The sequence below is a fragment of the Entamoeba histolytica genome, genomic scaffold (genome assembly GCF_000208925.1).
Source record: "Entamoeba histolytica HM-1:IMSS scf_1104750518997 genomic scaffold, whole genome shotgun sequence".
Classification (NCBI taxonomy): domain Eukaryota; phylum Evosea; order Mastigamoebida; family Endamoebidae; genus Entamoeba; species Entamoeba histolytica.
In genome coordinates this window covers 98,173-121,682 of record NW_001914869.1, presented here as the reverse complement: position 1 = coordinate 121,682, position 23,510 = coordinate 98,173, and the positions used below count along the sequence as shown (strand labels likewise).

The following is a 23,510-nucleotide window of genomic DNA, read 5'->3' as shown; positions in this document are numbered from 1 at the left end:
TTAGTTGAGAAATATTGGAGAAGATGTTGGACTTCTTGTTGTAAATCAAAAAGGAATTGATCAACCAAGTCTTGATAAACTTGCAGCTGCAAAAGTTATGGGATTAAGAAGAGCTAAAAGAAGAAATATGGAAAGATTAACTCTTGCATGTGGAGGAGTAGCATTAAATAGTTTTGAAAATGAAATTCCATTTGAATGTTTAGGACATGCTGGACATGTATATGAGACAGTTATTGGAGAAGAGAAATATACGTTTGTAGAAGAATGTGAACATCCAAAGTCATGTACTATTCTTATTAGAGGATCTGATGATCAAGAAATTGAACAAATTAAAGATACAATTAGAGATGGATTAAGAGCATGTAAAAATGCTATGGAAGATGGAGGAATAGTTTTAGGAGCAGGAGCATTTGAGTTACAATGTTGGAAAGAATTAAAAGAATTTGCTAAAAGTGTTAAAGGAAAAGCAAAATTAGGAGTTGAAGTAATGGGAAATGCAATGTTAATTATACCAAAAACATTAATAGAAAATAGTGGATATGATGTTATTGAACGATTATATGAATTAGAAGATAATATTTTAGAAGGAAAAATTGGAGGAGTTGATATTGAAACAGGAGCATTTAAAGAAATAGATGATATTTGGGATGGAATTAGAGTTAAGAAACAAATGATTCAATTAGCCAGTGTACTTGCATCTCAATTAATGTTAATTGATGTTGTAATGAGGTGTGGATCAGCTAAGAATCGACCTGCAGGAGCTGATGCTGGACAATTTAATTAAAAATTTAACTCAACACATACGATACATTAGTTTTATTTTTAATATTACTTAAAATCGATTTTTATAATAAGTTTTAAATCATAATAGTTTTCATTTTGATTTAAATTTCAATTATTTAAATGATAATAATAATTTTTTTAACGTTTATTAGTAATTAAATCAATTACTTATTATAAATACAATTGAATATCTGTTTATTTTTCTTGAATATCTTAACTGGTTATTAATAAAAAAAGTATCAACACAAAATATAGAAAATAATTTACATAGTTTTGATAATGATTATTAAAGAATAATGTAAATAAACTAATACTCATTTATAATTTAATTTTTTAATAATTCAGAATCAACATATAATTTTATCAATACCAAATATAGATGAGGAAAGACATAACTTCTTGCCTTTAAAATAATATAAGTAGTTTTTTATGACACTCTTTTTTTCATTTAATAAAGAGTGAAACTAACAAAATTAGTTGTGATGGAGTATTTTTATACTTTCAATACAAAATTTATCAAAGTTAATAAAGACTAACTATGAGTTTTCTATGTTAAGGAAATAAACATTATTTGAATAAATTTTATATGGAAGTGTAGAAAAAGACAAGGATAAAATTTGATTTGTGATTGATGTAACTCAACAATAATTATTTATTTAGAAAGTATCTTACAAAAGACTTTTTGTTGTATGGTGGTTTTTATCAAATGAGTAATTTTGTCTTTTAAGAATAGTTATTTAATTTAAATCAAGTTTAGAACAAGGTTTGGTAAAATATTTTTTCCAAGATAATCATGAAAAGTTTATAAGACTAGACACAAATCAACGACTATTGGTTAAAGTCATTTAAAATAACTTCTTATTGCTTGCAAATTATAAACTTATTAGTAATGACAAGAAAAAATAAATTAAGTACAAAGTATAAAATAAAAGTATTAAATAATAGCTAATTCTCTGATACAATTATATACCTATCAACTAATATAAAATGACTTATTAATTTTTTACTGAAAGAAGCTCGTTAAGTTAAATGAAAGTTTTCTTAATTATCTTTGTTTGAATTTCATTTGAAAAATAAACTAAAAAGAATGTGAAAAATTCTTGGTTATTTAGGTGGTGGATTGTTGTTAATTGGTAAGAAGTTTCTCTTTTTCTCAGCCCCAGAACGATCACTTCGGTCAATTCTTTCTGACCTATCGTGAATGTCTGTATTTAAACGAGGGTCTCGTTCAATAGGTGGTCGATCAATTGGAATACGTGGATCTCGGTCTAATGGTGTTCTTTCTAAAGGAGGTCGGTCAATTGGTGCTCTTGCATCAATAGGAGGTCTGTCTATGGAAGCTCTTGGATCTAAAGGAGGTCTGTCCATAGGAGGTCTATCTAATGGTGCTCTTGGATCCATACGAGGATCACGTTCTAATGGGTTACGCTCGAATGGAGCACGAGGGTCTCCCATATATCTTGGGTCACGAGAGAAAGGGTCACGCTCATACCTAGGATCAGATAAATAACGAGGATCTCTAAGATAGCGATTGTCATACCGAGGGTCGAACCTAGAATCCATAAGACGTGGGTCACGAAGATCCCTAGGGTCGTTAAGAGGAGGTGGTCGAATGTCTGTTAGCCCGACACGTTGGGTTCTGTCTACTTGAGGACGACTTTGAAGGTCTTGTGGAGTGCGTTCGGAGACTTTGTCCAGAGATGGTTTAGTGTCAATAGGTGGACGGTCAATAGAAGCACCCCGTTCGAGGGGTGTACGTTCATTTGGTCGTTCTAGTTGTTGAATGCCACGTTCCAAACGATCATAACGAGTGTCATAGTTAAGTCGAGGGTCAAGTCGAGGATCATTCCTCATATCAATTCTAGGGTCAGTGGTATTGTCATATCTAGGATCATACCGATCATACCTTGGATCATATCTAGGATCATACCGATCATATCTTGGATCATATCTCATATCAAATCGTTCAAAACGAGGGTCATACCTTGGGTCAAAGCGTGGGTCGAATCTAGATGATGAATATCTTGGGTCGAAACGAGGATCATCATAATAAGGATCATCATAACCTCTAGGATATCTTTGATCTCGATTGTCTTTGTCATAACCAAAAGGATAAGGTGCAGGATAACGTGGAATAGGTTTCATTGGTGCTGGTTTTTTAGTTTGGTCAATAGCTGTTTTAACATCCCGTGGAAGTTCACTAATTCCATTGAATGGTTCTTTTTGTTGATATCCTGTTGTATTTGTTGTTTGATAATATGGATAATCACTTGGTTGTCTATTATCAATATTTTTTAAAAATGGTTCACTTGACCGAAATAAAATTGAATCAGGTCCTTTAGTTAATCCACTTGATGAATAAAGCCATCTATTTAATGTATCAAACATTGAAGAACATCGATTTGGATCTACTCCATATGCATTTGATACATCTTTAGTATATTGTGTAATATCTCGAATTTTTGATGTTTTTTGATAGATTTCAAAGACAGGTTTTACAAACAATGTATAATATGCAATGAATAAATGTTTGTTAGCACCTCTCATTCGATATTTATGTATGTTCCCAAGATATTCATTATAATTAATTCTCTCATTTATTTTCTCAACATTCCGCTTATTCCCTTGATTTGCTATTTCTCCCCCTCTTTCTCTTCTCTCTTGTTTCATTTCTTGTGTATTATTACTTTTTTGCTCTTGAGGCTGTTTAATTAACATAGACACTCTATTTGTTCCTACTGCTGCTTGTGGTTTATAAGGTGTGTTCCAATCAGTATTTTTATTGACTACAAATATAAATGGGTCTCCTCCGTTATTAGGCTGTATTTCAGAGGCTGACATAACGAATTATATAACAAGATCTGTTTTACTACCTTTTATACAGGTTATAACTACAAAATATCCAGGTATACAATAAAATGAAAAATAATCAATTCTTTCTTTTTTTTTGAAGGGTTTTTGTACAAAAGAAAAATTTCTTTATTCTATTGATTTTTCTCTTTTCTTGAATTTATTATAAATCGTTATATATAACAATAATACAATAGAAGAAGAATTTGTTGTTATTAATTTAAAAGAATTAAAAATAAATCGTCGAGTTTTTATAAGAGTAATAAAAGAATAGTAAATTTTTCAAAAAAAAAAGTTGAAGTTCAGTAGAATTAATTATCTGAGAGCATTCCAAGAAAATTATTGAAGATTTAAAAACAAATCAAGTCTGAGTATTACAGTAAGATAAATGAAATCAAGAACTAAAAAAAAGAGAATAAAAAGAAAAAAAACTTCAAAAAAGATGATGTGGAATAATCTATATATTCTATCTAATTCTGGAATAGTTACATAAGAGGAAGTAGAATGAAGAAGTGGGAGTGTCAGAAAAAAAAAAAAAAACAAAAAAATAAGAATAGAGCAAGAAGAAAATAAAAAGAAGAGATAAACCCTTTACAAGTAAAGTCCACGAGGATCCACGAATATTATGATTTAAATAGGGTAGATGAAAAAACTAACATCATTACAATGCAATTTGAGCCACTCTTCAATCCAAAATCAGTTGCCGTTATTGGTGCATCTGACAGAAAAGAATCTGTTGGATATGCTGTTATGAATAATATGATTAAAGGAGGATATAAAGGAAATTTATATCCAGTTGGAAGAAAACCAGAACTTTTTGGAAAGAAATGTTATGCTAAGATTGGACAAATTGAAGAGAAAGTAGATCTTGCAGTTATTGCTATTCCAGCTAAATTTGTACCAGGTGTATGTATTGAATGTGGTGAAGCTGGTGTTAAAGGACTTATTATCATTACTGCTGGTTTTGCTGAAGCTGGAGAAGAAGGAAAGAAAATGTGTATTGAAATTCAAGCAACTTGCCAAAAATACAACATGAGAATGATTGGTCCAAACTGTCTTGGTATTATCAATCCAAGAGACGGAGTTAATGCATCATTTGCTTCAGTTATGCCAGAAGCTGGAGGAGTTGCCTTCATTTCACAATCAGGAGCCCTTTGTACTGCTATTCTTGATTGGGCTGCTAATCAACATGTTGGATTCTCATACTTTGTTTCAATTGGATCATCAATTGATACTGATTATGCTGATCTTTTTGAATTCTTTGCTAAAGATCCAAAAGTCACTTCAATTCTTATGTACATTGAATCAATTAAAGATGCTAAGAAATTTGTCTTAAGAGCTCGTGAATTTGCTGCTGACAAACCAATTATCTTACTTAAAGCTGGTAAATCATCAGAAGGAGCTGCTGCTGCTATGTCACATACTGGATCACTTGCTGGAAATGATGCAGTTTATGATGCAGTCTTTGATAGATGTGGATGTATTCGTGTAGATTCAATTTGTGATCTTTGGGATTGTGCTCACGTCCTTGCTACCCAAAATATTCCACAAAATAACAGACTTTGCATTATTACTAATGCTGGAGGACCTGGTGTTATTTCAACTGATAGACTTGTTTCAGTTCATGGTCATCTTGCTAAACTTTCAGAATCTACTATGAATGAACTTAATGCATTCCTTTCACCATTCTGGTCACATTCTAATCCAGTTGATGTTCTTGGTGATGCTACTGCTGGTGTTTACCAAAAGACTCTTGATATTGTTATTAAGGATCCACAAATTGACGGAGTTGTTGTTGTCTTAACTCCACAAGCTATGACTGATCCAGTTGCTGTTGCTAAATCATTAGTTGAACATGGACCATATCAAAAACCAGTCCTTGCCTCATGGATGGGTCAATCAGAAGTCGAAGCTGGTGTCAAGATTCTTGAAGAAGGAAAGATTCCAAACTTTGAAACACCAGAAAGAGCTGTTACTGCATTTGGTTATATTATGAGACATCCAGACATTGCTGCTAAATTAAAGGAAATTCCAAAATATCTTGATGTTCAAGTTGATTATGAAGGAGCTAAGAAACTTATTGCTGATGTTGTTGCTGATGGAAGAACAACATTCACTGAATATGAAGGAAAGATGATGTTCTCTAAATATGGAATTCCAATTAAAGGTATGGCTAAAGCCTCAACTGAAGACGAAGCAGTTGCTGAAGCTATGAAAATTGGAACACCAGTTGTCATGAAAATTCTTTCACCAGATATTATGCACAAGACTGATGTTGGAGGAGTTAAAGTTAAATTAACAACTGAAGAAGAAATTAGAAAGGCTTACAGAGACATTATGACATCTGTTAAAGAAAAGAAACCAGAAGCTAGAATTCATGGAGTTCTCCTTGAAAAGATGGTTGGATTTAAATATGAATGTATCATTGGATGCAAGAAAGATCCATTATTCGGTCCAGTCATTGTCTTTGGTATGGGAGGTGTTACTGTTGAATTATACAAAGATACTAATATTGCTCTTCCACCAATTGGATTACAAGAAGCTGATAGACTTATTGATGGAACTAAGATTTCTAAATTATTAAGAGGATACAGAGGAATGCCAGCTTGTGATGTTGAAGGACTTAAGAAGATCCTTGTCCAATTCTCAAAGATGATTATGGACTTCCCAGAAATCTCAGAAGTTGATATTAATCCACTTGCTGTCTCTTATGAAGAATTCCTTGTCCTTGATGCTAAGATTGTCTTAGACAAGAATATGATTGGTAAGGAAGTACCAAAGTACTCTCACCTCGTCATCCAACCATAAATTGACCACTTTTCGTGTTAAATTTTCTTTATTTTTTTTGAAATTACTCTTTTTACATGTCTTATAAAAATAGTATATATATTCATATTTTTCTTAATAATTGAATATTTAAAAGAATTAGAGAATCATATTAAAAAAATAGATATTCTTGATAAAGACAAGTACAGAACCAGACATTTCTAATGTTGTTGTTTTTGTATTAGTACTTTTAGATTATTTAGTGTAATCATTTCTAAGTCATATTCTTTATCATTTGGTCATTCAAATAAAACACTTTATGAAGTGCATTATTTGTTATATTACTACAAACAACCCATTTCAATTTAAAGGAATTGAAAATGCACATTGTAAAAACAAGAGTAAGTCAAATCACACCTAAATGAATGGGTGGATTGTTATAATTGAAATAAAAACAAAGACACAATGATGAATGTTTACTAAACATGATTTTTTTTTGAATTTGTTTGTTTTTAATTTACATGAAAGAAGTAATGTTGTTATTTCAATTGGTTGTCATAATCAAATTTCAATTTAAAAATAAAGTAAGAACAAATCAAGAAAGAATGAAACAAAAAGCAAGAAGGCCCCGTAGCACAGTCGGTAGTGCATCGTACTTATAGAAAAGAGAAATGCGAGGGTCGCGGGTTCGATCCCCGCCGGGACCATTTTTCTTTTTCTTTAAACAAAATTAAAACATTATTGACAGTATCAAATGAGAATTACTATTTAATAATTGTTTGATTAATAAACAACCTGCTTATTGAAATAGAATAAATGTGCTTGTATGTTTTAATTTTTTGTTATAATTCTGTTGATTAATTAATTAGTAAAAGGAAATTACTATTATACAAACACTTTTAATAAATGTTGTAAATTAAAACACTGAAATAAAATATATTTCATTAACTTATTTGTTTGCTAATACTTTATTCCAAATAAATAATAAGAAATTTGATGGAGTTGAACTAAACTCTTAATGCAAAATTAAGAAAAATTATCATTATCACATTTCATCCTAACATCATCTTTTTATATTCGTTATGTGTCATTGACCAAAGTTGTTCTAATACTAGTGACATTATTTATATTTGATTAACTTGACTATTGCATCCTTTTTTGTCATTTTCAAATTCCAAAAATCTTGTGGGTTAATGAATCAGGATGTCATTCATGTGACTGATATAAACAATAAGTATTAACAAAATATTATAATAATTTTATTGTCGATTCATATTTATTTCACATGACAAACAAAGAATATAAATGATAAGAAATATTAGAGTAATAAAAACTGAAAATATACTAATTATTTACAAAAAGAAATAGAAATGATGCTAAATGTAATAATGAGATATATTAATCCATTCAGCATTTTGTTAACCAATAAGTATTTATTTATATGTTATTAATAAATAATGTTTAAAAGATGGTAATGATTATAAATAACATAATAATGTGAAATGAAGATGGTTTGTTCAAATAGTTTTATGTTCACTTCTTTTTGATCGAATCACATGACATTCATGGTATTGTTGAATAACAACTTGTAATTAATATACTCTTTGAATTATTATATCAATTTATTTATGACTGTTAATCATAACATCATTATTAGTAACAAACATCAGTTATTTACTACCACAATAATCAACAAATTTCAATTTAATATTATAACATTAGTAATGCCATTGATATAAAAACCAAATCTTTATTTAATTAAATAAAAAATAATATAACTCACTACAATCCATTTCTTCTTATTATTAGTAAAAACATTTTACCAACTTACTTAAATGTCTTTCTTATAATAACTCAAGTTATAACAAATATTTATTGAAAAAGCCATTAACTTGTATATTGAATTGACCACATATAATCATGAAAAATAAAGGATAGAAACTATGTTAGTAAGATGAAATAACAATACCAATGAGTGTATTTAAACATAAACTCTAACACTTTTCAATGACTCATTAAATACCTATTCTATTCAATAACTCAAATTATAAAAACCATCTTACTAAAAGAGAAACACCCTCACTCTTAGGAATTTTGTTTATTAATAAGACTCATAAATAAGTCATAAATTATGTCTGTTATCAATAGTCTATGCTGTTTGTAATGAGACAAAATATAAAAAGATATTAAATTAAACTAATACTAAAAATCAGTCAATTAGAAAGGTTCTTCAATTCTTCTTCTATAACAAGCTCCCCATTTTTGTCTTTGTTCTCTATCAACTTTTTTAGCTTCTTCTGTTTTGAACATTACAATATTTAAATAATCATCAGTATAATCATCTGGCATTCGTTCTAATAGTGGTTGTTGATCCAAACTTTGTGTATTCCAATCAAAGAGTTCTTTTACATCAGATGCTGTGTACAACATTCCCTCTCCTGGTTTTAAGAGATAAACATACATAGCAGCAAAATGTGGATTAATTATTCTTCTTCGCTTTACTGAATTTTTAAAATGAGGGTCAGGAAATGTGATGAATATTTTCAACAATTGACCTTTAACAAAGTAATTATCAACATATTTCATACAATTACATTGAATAATCCAAACATTCTTTAACTCATTTTTTTCTCGTGCAGCTTGAATCTTTTCTAATCCGTATTGAACTGCTGGGTCTCGAATTTCCATGCCAAGGACATTTTTCTCTTGAATCATTCCTACCTCTCTAACTAATCCTCCCCAACCACATCCAATATCAAGCATTTCTGCTGGTTTTCCATTTGGGAAATATAATTTCCAATCAAGAGATTGTGGTGTAATTGGATTTGTTGATGGACTATCAGCAAGAGGATTTCTGTGTGCATGAACTCTGTGGAAAGGCTTAATACCCTTCTTTTTCTTTATTATTGAGTTATGTGAATGTTCTGTTGTTTGATGTTCTGAAGACATAGAATGGTGGAATATGATTTTGAGATCATCTAAGAAAAACAAAACACTTAAAATGAAAAGAGATTACATACTTATTCAACAACTTAAAAAAATCTACAATAATCTTCCAAACTCTAAATTGTATAATAGTTATGATACTAGCAAAATTAAATATATAGACATTCAACCTCTTTCTATGGAAAAAATTGAAGTTATAGAATTAGATGAAAATCCCCAGAATAATGAAACAGAAATCTTATTAGATCAATCTCCTTTTACTTCTCAAAATAACAATCCAATGAAAAGTACAGTATCAGATTTACTATTACTTCAACCACCAGCGTACATCACAAACAATACTAAAACACAACTATTAACCAATCAATTAACATCAACAAATAGTGTTATTCCTAATATTTCTTCAAAACAACTACTTCCTACAAATGGAAATATTCTTCCACCTTCATCAATCCATCCAGTATTAAAGGTTAGAAAAAGTGATTCAAGAATGAAACAACTTAAGTTTGATATACAACAACCAAATATAAATACTATTAAAAAAGATTCTGATGTTCTAACTCAAACTACAAAACAACCATCAAAAAAGTCTAATGTATTTAATATTGATTTAAGTCTAATACAAGAAAAACCAATAGTTATTGATGATGATAATGACTCTTTTATTCAAATCAATGACAAAGGAGAAGAAGTTATTGATTTATCAGCAATAGATCAAATTAGCCAAGATGATGATACTAAAACAAAAGATTTGATTAAAATTCTTGAATCTGAAGTTCATAATTATTCAACAATTCATTAAACTTCATTTTCTTTTTGATTATATTCTTTAAATTCTTCGTAAAAATTCTTCAATTAAACAACCAAACACATTATTAGAGAATAGTTAATTCTCCTCTAAGATTCGATTTAATATTATTTCTTACTTCATCTGGTGTCATTCCTTGAGCAAGTAACCATGTTAATTTACTGAATGCTGCTTCAATAGTCATATCTCCACCACTAACAACACCAATTGATTTATATCCATATGCTGCACTATAATCATCTAAGTCAACTCTTCCCATATGACATTGTGTTACATCAACAATAACAACTCCTCTTTGAATTGCTTCTCTCATAGGTTTTAAAAAGTTTTCTTTATCAGGACCATTGCCTGCACCAAATGCTGCTAATATTACACCTCTCACATTATTATTTAAAACTGCTTCAATAAATGTTGATGTAATCCCTGGATGAAGATAAATAATAATAACACCATCTGTAACAGTAGGAATAAATCTCATTGGCTCATTAGCATATGGATTAACATGTGGCCAATCAACAAGAATTTCAGCACCAAACATTGCCAATGCTGGATAATTAGCAGAGTCAAACCCCTCATAACTATTTGCTTTTAACTTTTGAACTCTATTTCCTCGATACAAATGTCCTCCAAAAGTAACAACAACTTCTGGAATTGGAATATCACCAGCAGTTGTTAATGCACTTAGTAAATTATTTGTAGCATCAGAATATGGTTGACATAATGGTGTTTGTGCTCCAGTAACTACAATTGTCTTATTCAAATTCTCAAACATAAATGAAAGAATACTTGAAGTATATGCAAGGGTATCAGTTCCATGTAATACAACAAATCCATCATAATCATTATAATTCTCATTAATTACAACTGCCATTCTTACCCAATCTTTTGGTGTCATAGCTGATGAATCAAGTAATGGATTTAATTCAATAATATCATAATATGGTAATGTTTCACTTTGGAATTGTGGCATTTCTCGCATCAATGATTGAAGATATCCAGGTTGTGGTTCCCATCCTTGTTTTCCTTGTTTCATTCCAATTGTCCCACCTGAATAAACAATAAGAACATGTTTTGGGTTATGTGTTGCTTGTACAATTGAAAATAATAAAAGAATATACAAGAAGATCATTTCGTCTAACTATTCAAGTTTTCTTTTTTTTTATCCAAACTTATCAATCAGAATGGTTAAGAAATCCATAGAAAATCTTTTTTATTGACGAATATTCTAATTATTTCTTTAATTCTTTTTTGTATTACTTTATTAGTTGATAAGTATTTTGGATTTATATAGTTTTAGTCAAACCTTTATTGCAAATAACATTATTTTTAAATTACAATTTATTATTTTTAGAAATAATGTTATATAAAAATAAAAACTCATTTTAACTAAATAAAAATGAAAAAAAACTTAAAACTTGAATCCCAAAGACAAATATGAAAAGAGGAAGTAATTGTAAGAAAGGGAAGACTGATATAACTGATTTTTTTCAAACAAAAAAAACAACCCAACCCCAAACAATTTCTAGTAATGAAGTATGGGAACATCCTTTATTTAAATACTTAACTGATCCAGGATGGAGACAAGTTTTAGAACCTGTATTTAAGAAGTATGTTAATAATAAAGAAATATTAAATATAGCTGCAATATACGAAAAAGAAAATATTTATCCACCAAAAGAGTTAATTTTCAATGCCTTTAATGTTACACCATTCGAACAGGTAAAAGTTGTGATTATTGGACAAGACCCTTATATTAAAAAAGGTCAAGCTCATGGATTATGTTTTAGTGTAAATAAAGGAATTGCTATACCTCCATCATTAAAGACAATTTATAAAGAATTAAAACGAACAATACCAGAATTTCAGATTCCAAAACATGGGTATTTAATGGAATGGGCAAAACAAGGAGTATTAATGCTTAACGCGACATTAACAGTAAAAGAAGGAAAATCTAATTCTCATGAAAAATTGTGGAAGAATTTTACAGACGATATTATCAATGTTCTTTGCCAAAAGAAAGAAGGTCTTGTCTATCTTCTTTGGGGAGCTTTTGCACAAAAAAAAGCCAGTGGTGTAGATTCAACAAAGAATTGTTGTTTGAAAGCACCACATCCATCTCCATTAGCAAAAGGAGGTTTTGACAATTGTAATCATTTTATACAATGTAATGACTATCTTAAACAAATAGGAAAAGAGCCAATCAATTGGGTGTTAACACCATGAATGAATTTAGTTAGTGAGTATTTTTTAATATTAAAATTTTAATAATTAAAATAGTAAAAACATATATTAAATATTATTAGTTCATCTATAGACTCTGAAAAGAAAAACAAAGAAATTTTAGTTCTTTTAATATGAGTGAAGAAATAACGAATCTTGCGGGTGGTATTCATGAATTAATTCTTAATTGTATTAGAAAATTACTTGAACTTGGAGTTCCTTCACCAAATGATCTTTTTGATGAAATAAAGGAATTAACAGAAGTTAATGTAAAAGAAATGATAAAATCAACTAATGTACATGAACTTCGTGACTTATTGATTTATTTACTTGTTCATTCATCACCAATTTTTCCTGAGATATATAATAACAATGCTATTTTGATTATGAAGAATAATTTATTAATTCAAAAACATCAGTTACGGGCATTATTATATTTCATTCCAATAGAACAAAGAGAAATATTATATTCATTATTTGAATTTCTTCATTTAAGTCGGATACCAATAGAAAAAATTGTTCCAGTCTTTACTAAGATAATTTTTAAAACATCTACTAAGTTTCAGACTAAATTCTCAATGATTCTTTCAGTATATATTGAACATTATAATTTTATGTCATTTCAACTAAGTCAAAATGTACCTAATAGTGTTATTGTGTATGAATTAAAAGCAAGAACAATTAGTTCTTTTCCACCTGAGTATAAATCAGGATTTTTAGAAGTTCCTGCAAATGCTGTGATTGAAATAATTGCTATTAATACACCAGAATGGATTATTGGTAGGTATAGAGAAGGTTTAAATCAAAGTAATGAAGAAACAGAGATTTGTGGTTTTATTGCTATTTCATTTCTTAAACTAATTCCTGAAAAATTTACTCTCCCAGATAGAGCAAAAATAGATCTTATTGAAGAAGTTACTCCAAAGATTATGGTTACAAGAAGAAGTGATGCAACTAAATCAAGACATTCTACATCTCTTGTTATGTCACAAACGATTTATTGTGAAATTTGTTTTAAAGTACCTATTGAAAATCCATCTAAATGTGAATTTTGTGCAAAACATATTCAACCACGGTGTTGTTATGAATGTCTTATTTCATTAGAGTGTTTAAAAAATGCTAAATGTCCTTTATGTGGACATGAATTAAATAAAAAATCAAAAATAATACCAACAAATCCTATTCCAGAAAGAGTTATTACTCCTTCAAATTCGCCAGTTATTGAAAAGAAATGGAAAAACAATTATAAAATAAGTGTACTTGGAATAACTGGAGTAGGAAAAACTTCACTTATTGTTCATTATGTTTTTGGAAAATTTGTTGAACAAAAAGATAATACTATTGCTGATATTTATAGAAAAACTTCAATAGTTAATGAAGTTCCTTGTCTTATTCAAATTAGTGATTTTGATGATAAAAAAGCTGATGGATTTATTTTAGTTTATTCAAAACAAATAGAGAAGTCTCTTGAATATGTTATGGACATGGAAAAGAAATTAACATCAAAATATAAAAGATTTGTCATTGTTAGAAATGATTTTAAAGAAACACCAGAAGATAATGACATTTGTTTTCATCATGTGTTTAGTGTTAATGCAACAACTTCAATAGATAACTTCGGTCGAGCAGTTGAAGAATTGATATGTGATATTAGAGCCATAGAGTCTAGACCAAAGAAGGTGAGTAAATGCAATATTCAATAAGTTCTAATGTATTTTTATTTCAAGGTTATTGTACTGGTTTAAATATTCTTTCAATATATTTTACGCTTTTATGACTAGACTTATTTTTTTACTTGTTCAAAATAAATAGACCAAGTAATAACCATAGATAAAATAAGTGTTAAAATCAAAAAGTATATTTAAAATATATTTGTTTTATAGAAAAGAAATTGATTTAATAAATAAAAATTGATTCAAGAAGAATTACATGAAGTCATAATCATCTTCATCATCATAATAATCATCTTCGAGTTGGTCTTCTACTCTTTCAGTATATTTCTTTCCAGTTGTAGCAGGTTTAGCTAAATTCTTTTTACCTCCTTTCTTTTTCTTTTTATCAGCTTCTTTCTCTATTTGAACTTGTTGGTTAAAAAGTACTTCCATATAAGCACTTAATTCTTTAATTTCAACACTTGTTAAATCATTAGTTAATTCTCTCATACATTCTTTAACAAGTAACTTATATTGTTTTGACTTTTCTTTATAAAGAGAGTGACCTTTTAATCCTAATAATTTACCATACTTTTGGAAATCTTTATCAGTAATGACTGACATAGTATCTAATTCATGCAAATCATCAACACCTTGATATAATCTTTCTGCCCCTTTAATATCTGACTCTTCTTGTTGTCTTCTCAAGGCTAATGCCTTTTCTTCTTCAGTCATTCCTTCAGTTGGGTCGACGTACTCTTCTGCAACTTTTACATTATTTTTCTTTGCCTCTTTCAATTCCTTATTACTAACAATTTTTGTTTCTTCTTTAGTTTCTGGTGCTAAAGCTGCTAATGTAGAAGTAGTTTCTCCAAAATCAGGTTCTTCTGCAATATCAAAATCTTCCCAAGACATAACCAATAACTTTTCAAGATACCCTTGAAATCTCTTAATTTATTGTTTCATATTCATTTAAATTAATATTTACTAATCTTATTATTAATTTATTTTTTATAATTTATTTTGTTTTTGAATAACAAAAAAAAAGATTATAAGATACTTATTTTAGTATTTTAATTGAATTAGTTAAACATTGAAGCAACAACTCTCTTTGGAATTGGTCTATCCTCATCAGAAACAGCATCAAATAATGTAAATTTTTGTTCTAAACTTTCATCCACTTTCATAATAGAAGCAATATTACCACAACGTGAACAATAATTTGGTGCGGACCACACTGTGACCAATTTATTTTCAAATTGATATTTATATCCTTCCATAACTAATTGGTGTGCACGAGCAATCAATTGTATATTGTTAATTTGACAAAAGTCATCAACTGGTTTCTTTCCAAAAAGATACCCAGCTCCTCTTGAACTTACTCTCATTCCTTTTTCATTCTCTTCAGGATCAGACCACATTAAGTCACAGAAAGATCCCTCATGTGGGACTTCTTCATTACGATCAATACAATATCTAATTTGATCTATTGTTCTTAATGTAGGTGAAAGTCCTCCATGGACACAATAAATAGAATTATCAATAACAGCAGCAACATTAAAATAATCAAATACATCCATGAAAATAGTCCAAGCAGCAGGATTGCCATACTTTTGAATGCACTCATCATAAAATCCATAGTCTTGAGTAATCATTCGTGTTTCGTGATTACCTCTCAACAAATGAATTCTATCTGGATATTTTACTTTATGTAATAATAAAAATGTAATAGTTTCTATTGAATATATTCCTCTATCAACATAATCCCCCATAAACAAATATTGAACATCTGGAATATTTCCTCCAATTTCGAAAAGTCGTAATAAGTCATAGAATTGACCATGAATATCTCCACATACTGTTACAGGTGTTTTAATTTCAAGAACATTTGACTCTAATGCCATAATTGCTTTTACTGTAAAACATAATTCTAATAAATCGTGTTCACTTAGAACATCACCACCTTTCACTTGTTCTATACACTTATCAATATCCATAAAACAACTAAGTTAACTTTAATTTAGTTTTCTAAGATCTGGTTAGTTCAGAAAAAGATAGTTTGCTTTCAATACTTTTTCTTCAAGCCATCCTTTTAATACCAAGAAGTTAATTATACTTAAATAGAAAAAATAAGATATTTTTACTATAATTTATTAGTTAAATACGAAGGGTTTTTATAAAATGTTTTAAATAACATATTTTTTATAATTAAAAATCAATTACTTTCATTTTCATTCACAAATAAAGTAAATGGATGAAGTGGGTGTGCATCAGAAGCTTCTAAAGTTGAAACAAGAGCAGGGAGTGGAGCATCTACATCAATATAATCAAATTGTAAATTTCTAAAAGTAGCTTCAGCTAATCCTGGAGTAGCAAACAAAGCATAAAGTTCAGCAGTTCTCATTGATAACATTGGATAATCATCTATTTTTCCAATCAATTTACATAATGTCAGTTTAACTTTAGAATTTTGACCAATAGCTTGTCCTAATTTGCAGTACAATGAAAGAAGAGAAATTTGCAAATATTCTGGATAATTTGAATCTTCAAAAGTTTGTGGATCAACTTCTGCAAGTAAGAATTCAATTTCTGCTGGTTTAATGAAATGAGCATTTTCACCAACTAATAAACACAAATGATTTGCAAATTCTGTTTGGTAAGAATTTTCTACAAAATCAGCACTTTTTAATAATCCATCTAAAGCAGCAACTAAAACACTCAAAATACATGGAGCAGCTTTAATCATCACACTCAATGCTGAAATAAATGTTTCTCTTACACCCTTCATAAATTGGGTATCAGGATAAAGACAATCATATCGTGAGATAATTTCTTTTACAATCTTTAATGCCTCACTCTCACTATTATAACGAACACTTACAGCTTGGAAGAAAACTCTAAGTAAAGCTGGAACACATTTAGTTGCAGCTTTTACTCTTCCACTATTACGTTCTGGTCTACGAAGAAGTTCTTCTAATTTACTTCGATATTCTCCTTTCCATAAATGATTTCCTTCATATGTAGTACGATAAAGATAGTTATAAGCAAATTGATAGTTTTCTACTTTCTTTTCATAATCAACAGTTCCTGGTGGTATGAGAGTTAATAACAATGCTATGATTGGAAGATCTAAAATGTAATGTAACACTGATGATGCATTACCATTACCAATGAATAAATAAAGAAGAGGAAGAACATCTCGTTGGATTGAGGTTGAATGCATTGCAATAGCAGTAAATGGAAAGAATATTGATTCAGTTGATAATGCAATTGAATGTTTTTTAATTATTCTTAAAGTTTCACTAACTAAAAGAATATCAGAAAATCCATTGTTTTTCACAAGAAATTCAGTAATAAAACTATTTACTTTTTGTGCATTACTTTGAACAAATTCAGATGATATCATTAATGTTGCATCAAGAAATGAAAGAGCAACAAATGGATCAATATGTTCTGCTTGTATTTTAATTGATTGAAGAACAGAAGAAACATTATGACTAAGAGATGGTTGACGAACAGCAATTATTCCAAGTAAACGAACCATTTCATGGTAAATGACGGCATGAACAGGTTGTATATTTTGAATACGAAGGAATTGTTGCATGACTTGATTGACATAAGAAATAGTTGTTTCACATAATTGAACTGATATATTCACTTTAGAAATATATTGAATTAAATCAGATACAATTTGATGATGTTGAGACATATGAGTAGTATATAAATTTCTTGAAGAAATATTCATTACAGTAAATATTGGAGTATTACTAATTTTACCATCTTGTTCTTGAATTTGTAATGATAATTTATTTGGATTAAATTCTAATGTACCTGATGTAACATTCATTTGAAGATATCGAGTAATAGTAGAGTCTACTTGTGCTATTTCTGTTTCAGAAATTTTTTCTCTACAACAAACAGCAAATAATACAGGAATAAGTTGGTTATTAAGTAATTTATTATCTGTAGCTAATAATGAAATAATGTTTGTTGGTGTAATATGATTTGCAACAGGAAATCCTTTACGAAGATTATAAATAATAAAGAAAATATCACTTGTTGTTCCAGAAAATGATAAATTCATTTCTGGTAATGTGTACAATGACTCAGCAGCAATATATTTTAATAATAAAGGTGATTTTTCATTAGCAAGTTCATTTAATAAACATTTAATGATAGATGGTGTAGCTCCTGTTCCATAATTTAATAAGATTGGTAATAATCTTCTATACTCAAGAAGCTTATCTTTACTTCTATTCATTTTCATTAACTGTTCAAATCTTCCTTCAGTAGTTAATGGTTGTTGTCTACTCATAAGTTATTTCAATAATCAAGTTATTTTATTTTTTTTTTGAGTTCTAAAGCCTTTTAGAAAATATAATTACTTTTTTATAAAAATTATTATTCTTCTTATTTTTCAGCTTTTCCTTCCTTTTCTTTCAACAAATACCAGAATATGCATTAAAAATCAATCAATGTAATTTCACAATGGATATTCCATTCACAGCATTTTCTGTTTTATTCCAATCACCTAGTCTATACCTCTTTCCTATTGCACAAACTATGGCTGAATGGTCTTTTGTAACATCAATAGAATTAACACATCCCCCAACATTAACCTCACCCAGAAGTTCTAATGAAAGTGTTTCTGAGGATTTAAATGAAGTGGGCATGTTTATTTTCCACATTTTTACTATTCCTTCTACTCCTCCACTGAAGATAACATCACTATATTGAATAGCACATAATGCTGTGACTTGTTTATGTGCTGCTTCTAATATATATTTTGGTGTTTTCTTTGATACTATGTAAACTGACAATGTTCCATCAAAAGATCCAGCAATATATGTTGTTTCATTTAGTAAACTTACACATTCAATTTCATTATAAGCATTATAAATTAATTGAGACTCTTCTGCTACTTTAAAGATTCTCATAGATTTATCAGAAGAACCAGTAACACAACGCTCTTTAGATAATGCATCAATACAATTAATATTTGATCTATGTCCATACAATGTATCCATTAAACTAATATTTTCAATATTCCATACTTTAACACTTCTATCATAACTACAACTATATAATTCATATGTTCCATCTCTAAAAACACATGAAGTAACAATATCTTGGTGACCTTTAAGTGTTCCAAGTAACTGATTATTAGAAGAGTCATAAATAAGGATATGATGATTTTTAGTTGTAGCTACAATATATTTATTATCATGACTAATTGCTAATGATAAAATTTCAGGTCTTATTTTTGTTTTATCAATACAAGGAACAGTAAGTTCTCCACAATATTGATTAGTAATTATATCATAAATCATTATTTTACCATTTAATGATGCTACATACACTTTATTTTGATCATTTTTATTTATTTTAACAGCTGTACATGCTTTATTTAAATGTCTTGTTGTTTTAGTTATAACTGTAGAACTTAAATGAAGATCATCTGAAAGTGATGTTTGTTTTTTGCTTTGATCAATTGATTCATTAAATAATGTTTCTAATACACTTTTAGGTTTTGTTTCTTCATCAGTAACTCCAACCATTAATCGTTCATGTTCTTTTTTAATATCTTCAATATGTTTTTGAGCCATAGTAAGTCGTTGTTTATCAGTGTCTTCATTACTATGATTATATTTAAACTCAGTTTGAATACGTTCAACTCTTTTTTGTGGTTTAGGTTTTTCAGTTGCCAATCGTTGTTTGAATGGTACAAGAAAAGGGTCACTCATGAATGTTCAAACTCTTGGTATTAACAGTTCGTTGCAAATAAACTATCGTTGTTTTTCATTATTTTTGTTATTTCTTTTTAAAAAACCCTAATTTTAATTTCTGTTATTTAAAACATAAATAAATTATCAACGTGGCGTTGTGTTGTAAAACAAAAAGAATGAAAATGCACCACGTCAGACTTTGAAATAAAAGATATGAAGATGATAGAAATATCATTTGATGGATAAAGAAACTGAAAAGAAGTGTGAATGCAATGGTGAACATTGTGAATGTAAAGATGAACATTGTGGATGTGAAAGTGGACATTGTGGATGTAGTGATGAACATTGTGGGTGTGAAGGTGGACATGATGAAGAACCAATGGAAGAAGAAGTCAAAGAAAGTTTTCCAAAGACAGTTGAAGTAGAAGGAACTGGATATGAGAAACCAACTGATGATTGTTTGTGCACAGTTGATTATACAATGTTAGATGGTGATAGAGTTATTGAAGAGAAAAAAGACTTTAAATTTAAAGTTGGAGATATGCCAGTGATTTGTGAAGGATTTGAAAAAGGTATTGAGTCAATGAAATTAAATGAAAAGTGTACATTTACTCTTAAACCAGAAGATGCATTTGGAAGTTGTGGAGATAAAGAAAGAAGTATTGAGCCAAATAAAGAAATTACATTTAAAGTTACACTTAAAGGAATGGAACCTGTTCCAACACCATTTACAATTGCACCAGAAAATATAGTTAAACATGCAGAAGAAAAGAAGGCACAAGGAAATGAAATGGTCAAAAGAAAATTACAAAAGAGAGCATTAAGATGTTATTTAAGAGCACTTGATTATCTTGATAATGATTATAGAATTCCTGAAGATCAAAAAGAAGCAGCTAAGAAGATTCAAACAATATTATTTGGTAATATTTCAGCAATGCATCTTCATTTTAAAGAATATGATCAAGTCATTGAATATACAGATAAAGTTCTTGCTGTCGATGCAGAAAACTTAAAGGCATTATTAAGAAGAGGAAAGGCTTATTTAGAAAAAGGACAAGTAGAAAAAGCTGAAAGTGATTTTAATAAAGTTCTTTCTATTGATCCAAATAATAAAGAAGTTAAATATGAAATGAATGGAATTAAAAGAAAGAGAATGGAAGAGGAAAAGAATGATAAAAGAAGATATGCCAAAATGTTTAGTGCATTAGGTTCATTAGGTGAAGTTGATGAAGAACAAAAGAAATTACAAGAAGCACAAGAGGAACAACGTAAGAAAGAATGGGAAGAAATCAAAAAGAAACAAGAGGAAGAAGAGAAAAAGAAAGAAGAGGCAAAGAAAATGGAAGAAGAAAAACCAAAAGAAGAAGAGGTTAAGAAAGAAGAAAATACTCCAATGGAAGAAGAAAAACCAAAAGAAAATTAAATTGATTGATATTTCATTAATTTATTTATCTTCCTATTAAATAAAGATAACCACATAATTCACAACGCATTATAGATTTTGTATTATTTTTGGGAATATATCCTTGACATTGTGGGCAACGAACAAAATCACCACTTTGTTCAAGGTACATGTTTAACAACATACTGTCATATTTTTGATATAACTCTAAGTCAATCCTTTTTATTTCGTTAAGTTCTATGTCAGACTGACACTGCTTATGAAGACATTTCATTATTTTTTTATCTTTAATCGATTCATTTAAGTTTAGAATTAAACAACTCAGACACAACACATGTTTACAAGGATGGAATTGATAAAATTCTTTTTGTGGTTTACGTCTTTGACATAATTCACAAATCTTAGTTCTAATATTTTCATTTAACACTCTTAGAATATAATTTTCTAATTTCTTCTCTGTTTTTATCTTCATTAAATTGTTACGTATTATTTTAATATCTCTTTCTGAAAAACCTTCACTATTGGTTCTTGTTAATGACTTCATTTCATTCTGTTGTCTTGGTTTACGGAAAGAATGTTTATTTCTTCTTTGTGTATCCTTTAAAGGTTTTATTGGAGTAAGTGGTAGAATTTGTAAGGTTTTCTTTTTCGGAGGTTGAATAGGTGACAATACTTGTTGTGAGTGTTTTTGAGGTGGTTGGATTTGTTGTGGTTGTTTTTGAGGTGGTTTAGAATTGGTATATGAAAAATAAACAGAAGACATCGGTCCTAATACCTTACTTTCATTCAAATAGTCTTTAGTTTGTTTTGCTTCTTCTGTTGTTTGGTATGTAGAAAGTATGTACCATGAAGATGAGTCAGAAGCAGTTGGTTTGCAAACAATTTTTATTGGGTAAAAAAGTGTATGAAAAGAGTTGATGGCTTGTTTTTCATCAACTGTGATGTGTTTAGCATATAAAACATTATTTTCATAAGCTCCATAAGATATAGGTTGTTTGTACTTCACCAATGAGAAATTATAAGGAACTTCATTTTGGGTTTGAATGGCAAGAGTTTGTTTTGTCAATGCAACAGCATTTTCATGTGAATCAAAATCAGCAAACGCAATAAAGTGGTTTGACCTTTTAGAGAATTTAAATTTCAGTGAATTTGGTATATAACCAGGTGCACGAGTATTAAGAATAAATCGGAGATTATTTTGAGTTTGTTCAGAGTCGTCAGGAATATTACTAATAAAGACAGACTGTGATTGCATATTCACTGAATTATATTTTAGTTAAAGACAAAAAAAGAAATAATAAATTTTAACATTTCTTTAAAGTCATTGATTTAAATATTATTGTTGAATAAAATAAATAAAAAACTGTAATTATAACTGTAACTGAGAAAATTGATTTTTTATGAAGGATAATAAACAAATAAGACTAATTTTAAGTAATTATTTCTAATACAAATTAAAATAGTCTTAGTTATTATTTTTTATGTATTTTAAAATATGTTTATCATTTTTACTTATTTATTGGCTGTTGGGTTTGAAGTTGGTATGTCAGAAACACATACAAACATTAAAATAAAATCAAATAATGAAATATCAATTATTATTTGATTATGATGAAGTAATTAAATAAGAAATATACTAATTAACATTACAAAGAATGAAATAATGTAATATGAAAGAATAATAAGAAAAGAAAAAGATATAAATGAAGATATACATAATAATCTAATGATAATGAAATATTCATTCAACATAAAATAAGAAAATAAAGATAAAATTCATTAAAGTTCAAATAACAACCAAAGAAGAAATTAAAAAGAAGAATAAAAAGACAATAATATAAAGAAATAAAATAAAATGATTTATTCATCAAACAAAAAGAAAAACTAAATAATAAAATAAAATAAAGAAATTACTTTGTTTTTAATAATGTATGGTGTAATTACTATCATTAATTAATGAATAACTTACAATTCTATTAATACTTATTTTTCTAATTTTTATGATGTCTATGAATTAAATCAAAAATAAGTGCTATACATTTTATTTTTTTATGATTAAAAAATAAACAGTTGACTAATTTATGAACATTCAAAGTTTTATTCCTCTGATTAATAAATGTCATAAAACTAAATAATAGAATGAATGTTAAACATAAAATATTCATTCATTAAATGATAATGAAGTTTGCATTAAATTAAGAGATGAAATAGATGGCACTAAATTCAATATGTTAGTTTATTCAGAATAGACAAAAACAAATATATGAATAAAATACACAATATCTATACTTTATTAAATTTACTCAATGAATATTCTTCTTATATAAAATGAGAAGAATAAATAGATGTGAATATAT

General features: G+C 28.5%; 14 protein-coding genes and 1 non-coding gene across 15 annotated transcripts in view; 7 read left to right on the top strand and 8 right to left on the bottom strand.

Moving 5' to 3' along the window:
- The window catches only part of EHI_178980 (uncharacterized protein), a gene marked incomplete at both ends in the record, with an annotated part of 3,492 nt that extends 2,708 nt beyond the window's left edge, over positions 1 to 784 (top strand). The window contains one exon of the mRNA XM_651195.2: positions 10 to 784. Within this exon, the coding sequence (XP_656287.2) occupies positions 10 to 784 (775 nt within the window). The remainder of the gene's footprint in view (positions 1 to 9) is intronic.
- A 1,103-nt stretch (positions 785 to 1,887) lies between these two features.
- On the bottom strand, positions 1,888 to 3,330 carry EHI_178970 (uncharacterized protein; the record flags this gene model as incomplete). Its single annotated transcript, XM_651197.2, has 1 exon — positions 1,888 to 3,330. One exon carries the CDS (start codon positions 3,328 to 3,330, stop codon positions 1,888 to 1,890), a length of 1,443 nt encoding a protein of 480 aa, XP_656289.2.
- Positions 3,331 to 4,299: 969 nt separating this feature from the next.
- Positions 4,300 to 6,460, top strand: EHI_178960 (acetyl-CoA synthetase, putative; the record flags this gene model as incomplete). The annotated part of the gene is made up of 1 exon (XM_651198.2): positions 4,300 to 6,460. The coding sequence occupies one exon, from the start codon at positions 4,300 to 4,302 to the stop codon at positions 6,439 to 6,441; it is 2,142 nt and encodes a 713-aa protein (XP_656290.1). The 3' UTR covers positions 6,442 to 6,460.
- A 563-nt stretch (positions 6,461 to 7,023) lies between these two features.
- Positions 7,024 to 7,106, top strand: EHI_178950. The gene has a single exon. It is a non-coding gene; the product is annotated as a tRNA-Ile (tRNA).
- Positions 7,107 to 8,616: 1,510 nt separating this feature from the next.
- On the bottom strand, positions 8,617 to 9,348 carry EHI_178940 (methyltransferase, putative; the record flags this gene model as incomplete). The annotated part of the gene is made up of 1 exon (XM_651138.1): positions 8,617 to 9,348. One exon carries the CDS (start codon positions 9,346 to 9,348, stop codon positions 8,617 to 8,619), a length of 732 nt encoding a protein of 243 aa, XP_656230.1.
- A 52-nt stretch (positions 9,349 to 9,400) lies between these two features.
- Positions 9,401 to 10,147, top strand: EHI_178930 (uncharacterized protein; the record flags this gene model as incomplete). Its single annotated transcript, XM_644028.1, has 1 exon — positions 9,401 to 10,147. One exon carries the CDS (start codon positions 9,401 to 9,403, stop codon positions 10,145 to 10,147), a length of 747 nt encoding a protein of 248 aa, XP_649120.1.
- A 73-nt stretch (positions 10,148 to 10,220) lies between these two features.
- EHI_178920 (L-asparaginase, putative) lies at positions 10,221 to 11,282 on the bottom strand (the record flags this gene model as incomplete). The annotated part of the gene is made up of 1 exon (XM_644027.1): positions 10,221 to 11,282. The coding sequence occupies one exon, from the start codon at positions 11,280 to 11,282 to the stop codon at positions 10,221 to 10,223; it is 1,062 nt and encodes a 353-aa protein (XP_649119.1).
- Positions 11,283 to 11,587: 305 nt separating this feature from the next.
- Positions 11,588 to 12,399, top strand: EHI_178910 (uracil-DNA glycosylase, putative; the record flags this gene model as incomplete). The annotated part of the gene is made up of 1 exon (XM_651202.2): positions 11,588 to 12,399. The coding sequence occupies one exon, from the start codon at positions 11,588 to 11,590 to the stop codon at positions 12,374 to 12,376; it is 789 nt and encodes a 262-aa protein (XP_656294.1). The 3' UTR covers positions 12,377 to 12,399.
- A 108-nt stretch (positions 12,400 to 12,507) lies between these two features.
- On the top strand, positions 12,508 to 14,076 carry EHI_178900 (Ras family protein; the record flags this gene model as incomplete). The annotated part of the gene is made up of 1 exon (XM_651142.1): positions 12,508 to 14,076. The coding sequence occupies one exon, from the start codon at positions 12,508 to 12,510 to the stop codon at positions 14,074 to 14,076; it is 1,569 nt and encodes a 522-aa protein (XP_656234.1).
- Positions 14,077 to 14,274: 198 nt separating this feature from the next.
- On the bottom strand, positions 14,275 to 14,940 carry EHI_178890 (uncharacterized protein; the record flags this gene model as incomplete). Its single annotated transcript, XM_651143.2, has 1 exon — positions 14,275 to 14,940. One exon carries the CDS (start codon positions 14,938 to 14,940, stop codon positions 14,299 to 14,301), a length of 642 nt encoding a protein of 213 aa, XP_656235.2. The 3' UTR covers positions 14,275 to 14,298.
- A 167-nt stretch (positions 14,941 to 15,107) lies between these two features.
- On the bottom strand, positions 15,108 to 16,022 carry EHI_178880 (Serine/threonine-protein phosphatase ppe1, putative; the record flags this gene model as incomplete). The annotated part of the gene is made up of 1 exon (XM_651144.1): positions 15,108 to 16,022. The coding sequence occupies one exon, from the start codon at positions 16,020 to 16,022 to the stop codon at positions 15,108 to 15,110; it is 915 nt and encodes a 304-aa protein (XP_656236.1).
- A 218-nt stretch (positions 16,023 to 16,240) lies between these two features.
- EHI_178870 (uncharacterized protein) lies at positions 16,241 to 18,340 on the bottom strand (the record flags this gene model as incomplete). Its single annotated transcript, XM_651145.1, has 1 exon — positions 16,241 to 18,340. The coding sequence occupies one exon, from the start codon at positions 18,338 to 18,340 to the stop codon at positions 16,241 to 16,243; it is 2,100 nt and encodes a 699-aa protein (XP_656237.1).
- Positions 18,341 to 18,497: 157 nt separating this feature from the next.
- Positions 18,498 to 19,769, bottom strand: EHI_178860 (WD domain containing protein; the record flags this gene model as incomplete). The annotated part of the gene is made up of 1 exon (XM_651146.1): positions 18,498 to 19,769. The coding sequence occupies one exon, from the start codon at positions 19,767 to 19,769 to the stop codon at positions 18,498 to 18,500; it is 1,272 nt and encodes a 423-aa protein (XP_656238.1).
- Positions 19,770 to 19,989: 220 nt separating this feature from the next.
- On the top strand, positions 19,990 to 21,174 carry EHI_178850 (70 kDa peptidyl-prolyl isomerase, putative; the record flags this gene model as incomplete). Its single annotated transcript, XM_651147.1, has 1 exon — positions 19,990 to 21,174. One exon carries the CDS (start codon positions 19,990 to 19,992, stop codon positions 21,172 to 21,174), a length of 1,185 nt encoding a protein of 394 aa, XP_656239.1.
- Positions 21,175 to 21,199: 25 nt separating this feature from the next.
- On the bottom strand, positions 21,200 to 22,408 carry EHI_178840 (uncharacterized protein; the record flags this gene model as incomplete). The annotated part of the gene is made up of 1 exon (XM_648314.2): positions 21,200 to 22,408. The coding sequence occupies one exon, from the start codon at positions 22,406 to 22,408 to the stop codon at positions 21,200 to 21,202; it is 1,209 nt and encodes a 402-aa protein (XP_653406.2).
- Between the last annotated feature and the right edge of the window lie 1,102 nt (positions 22,409 to 23,510).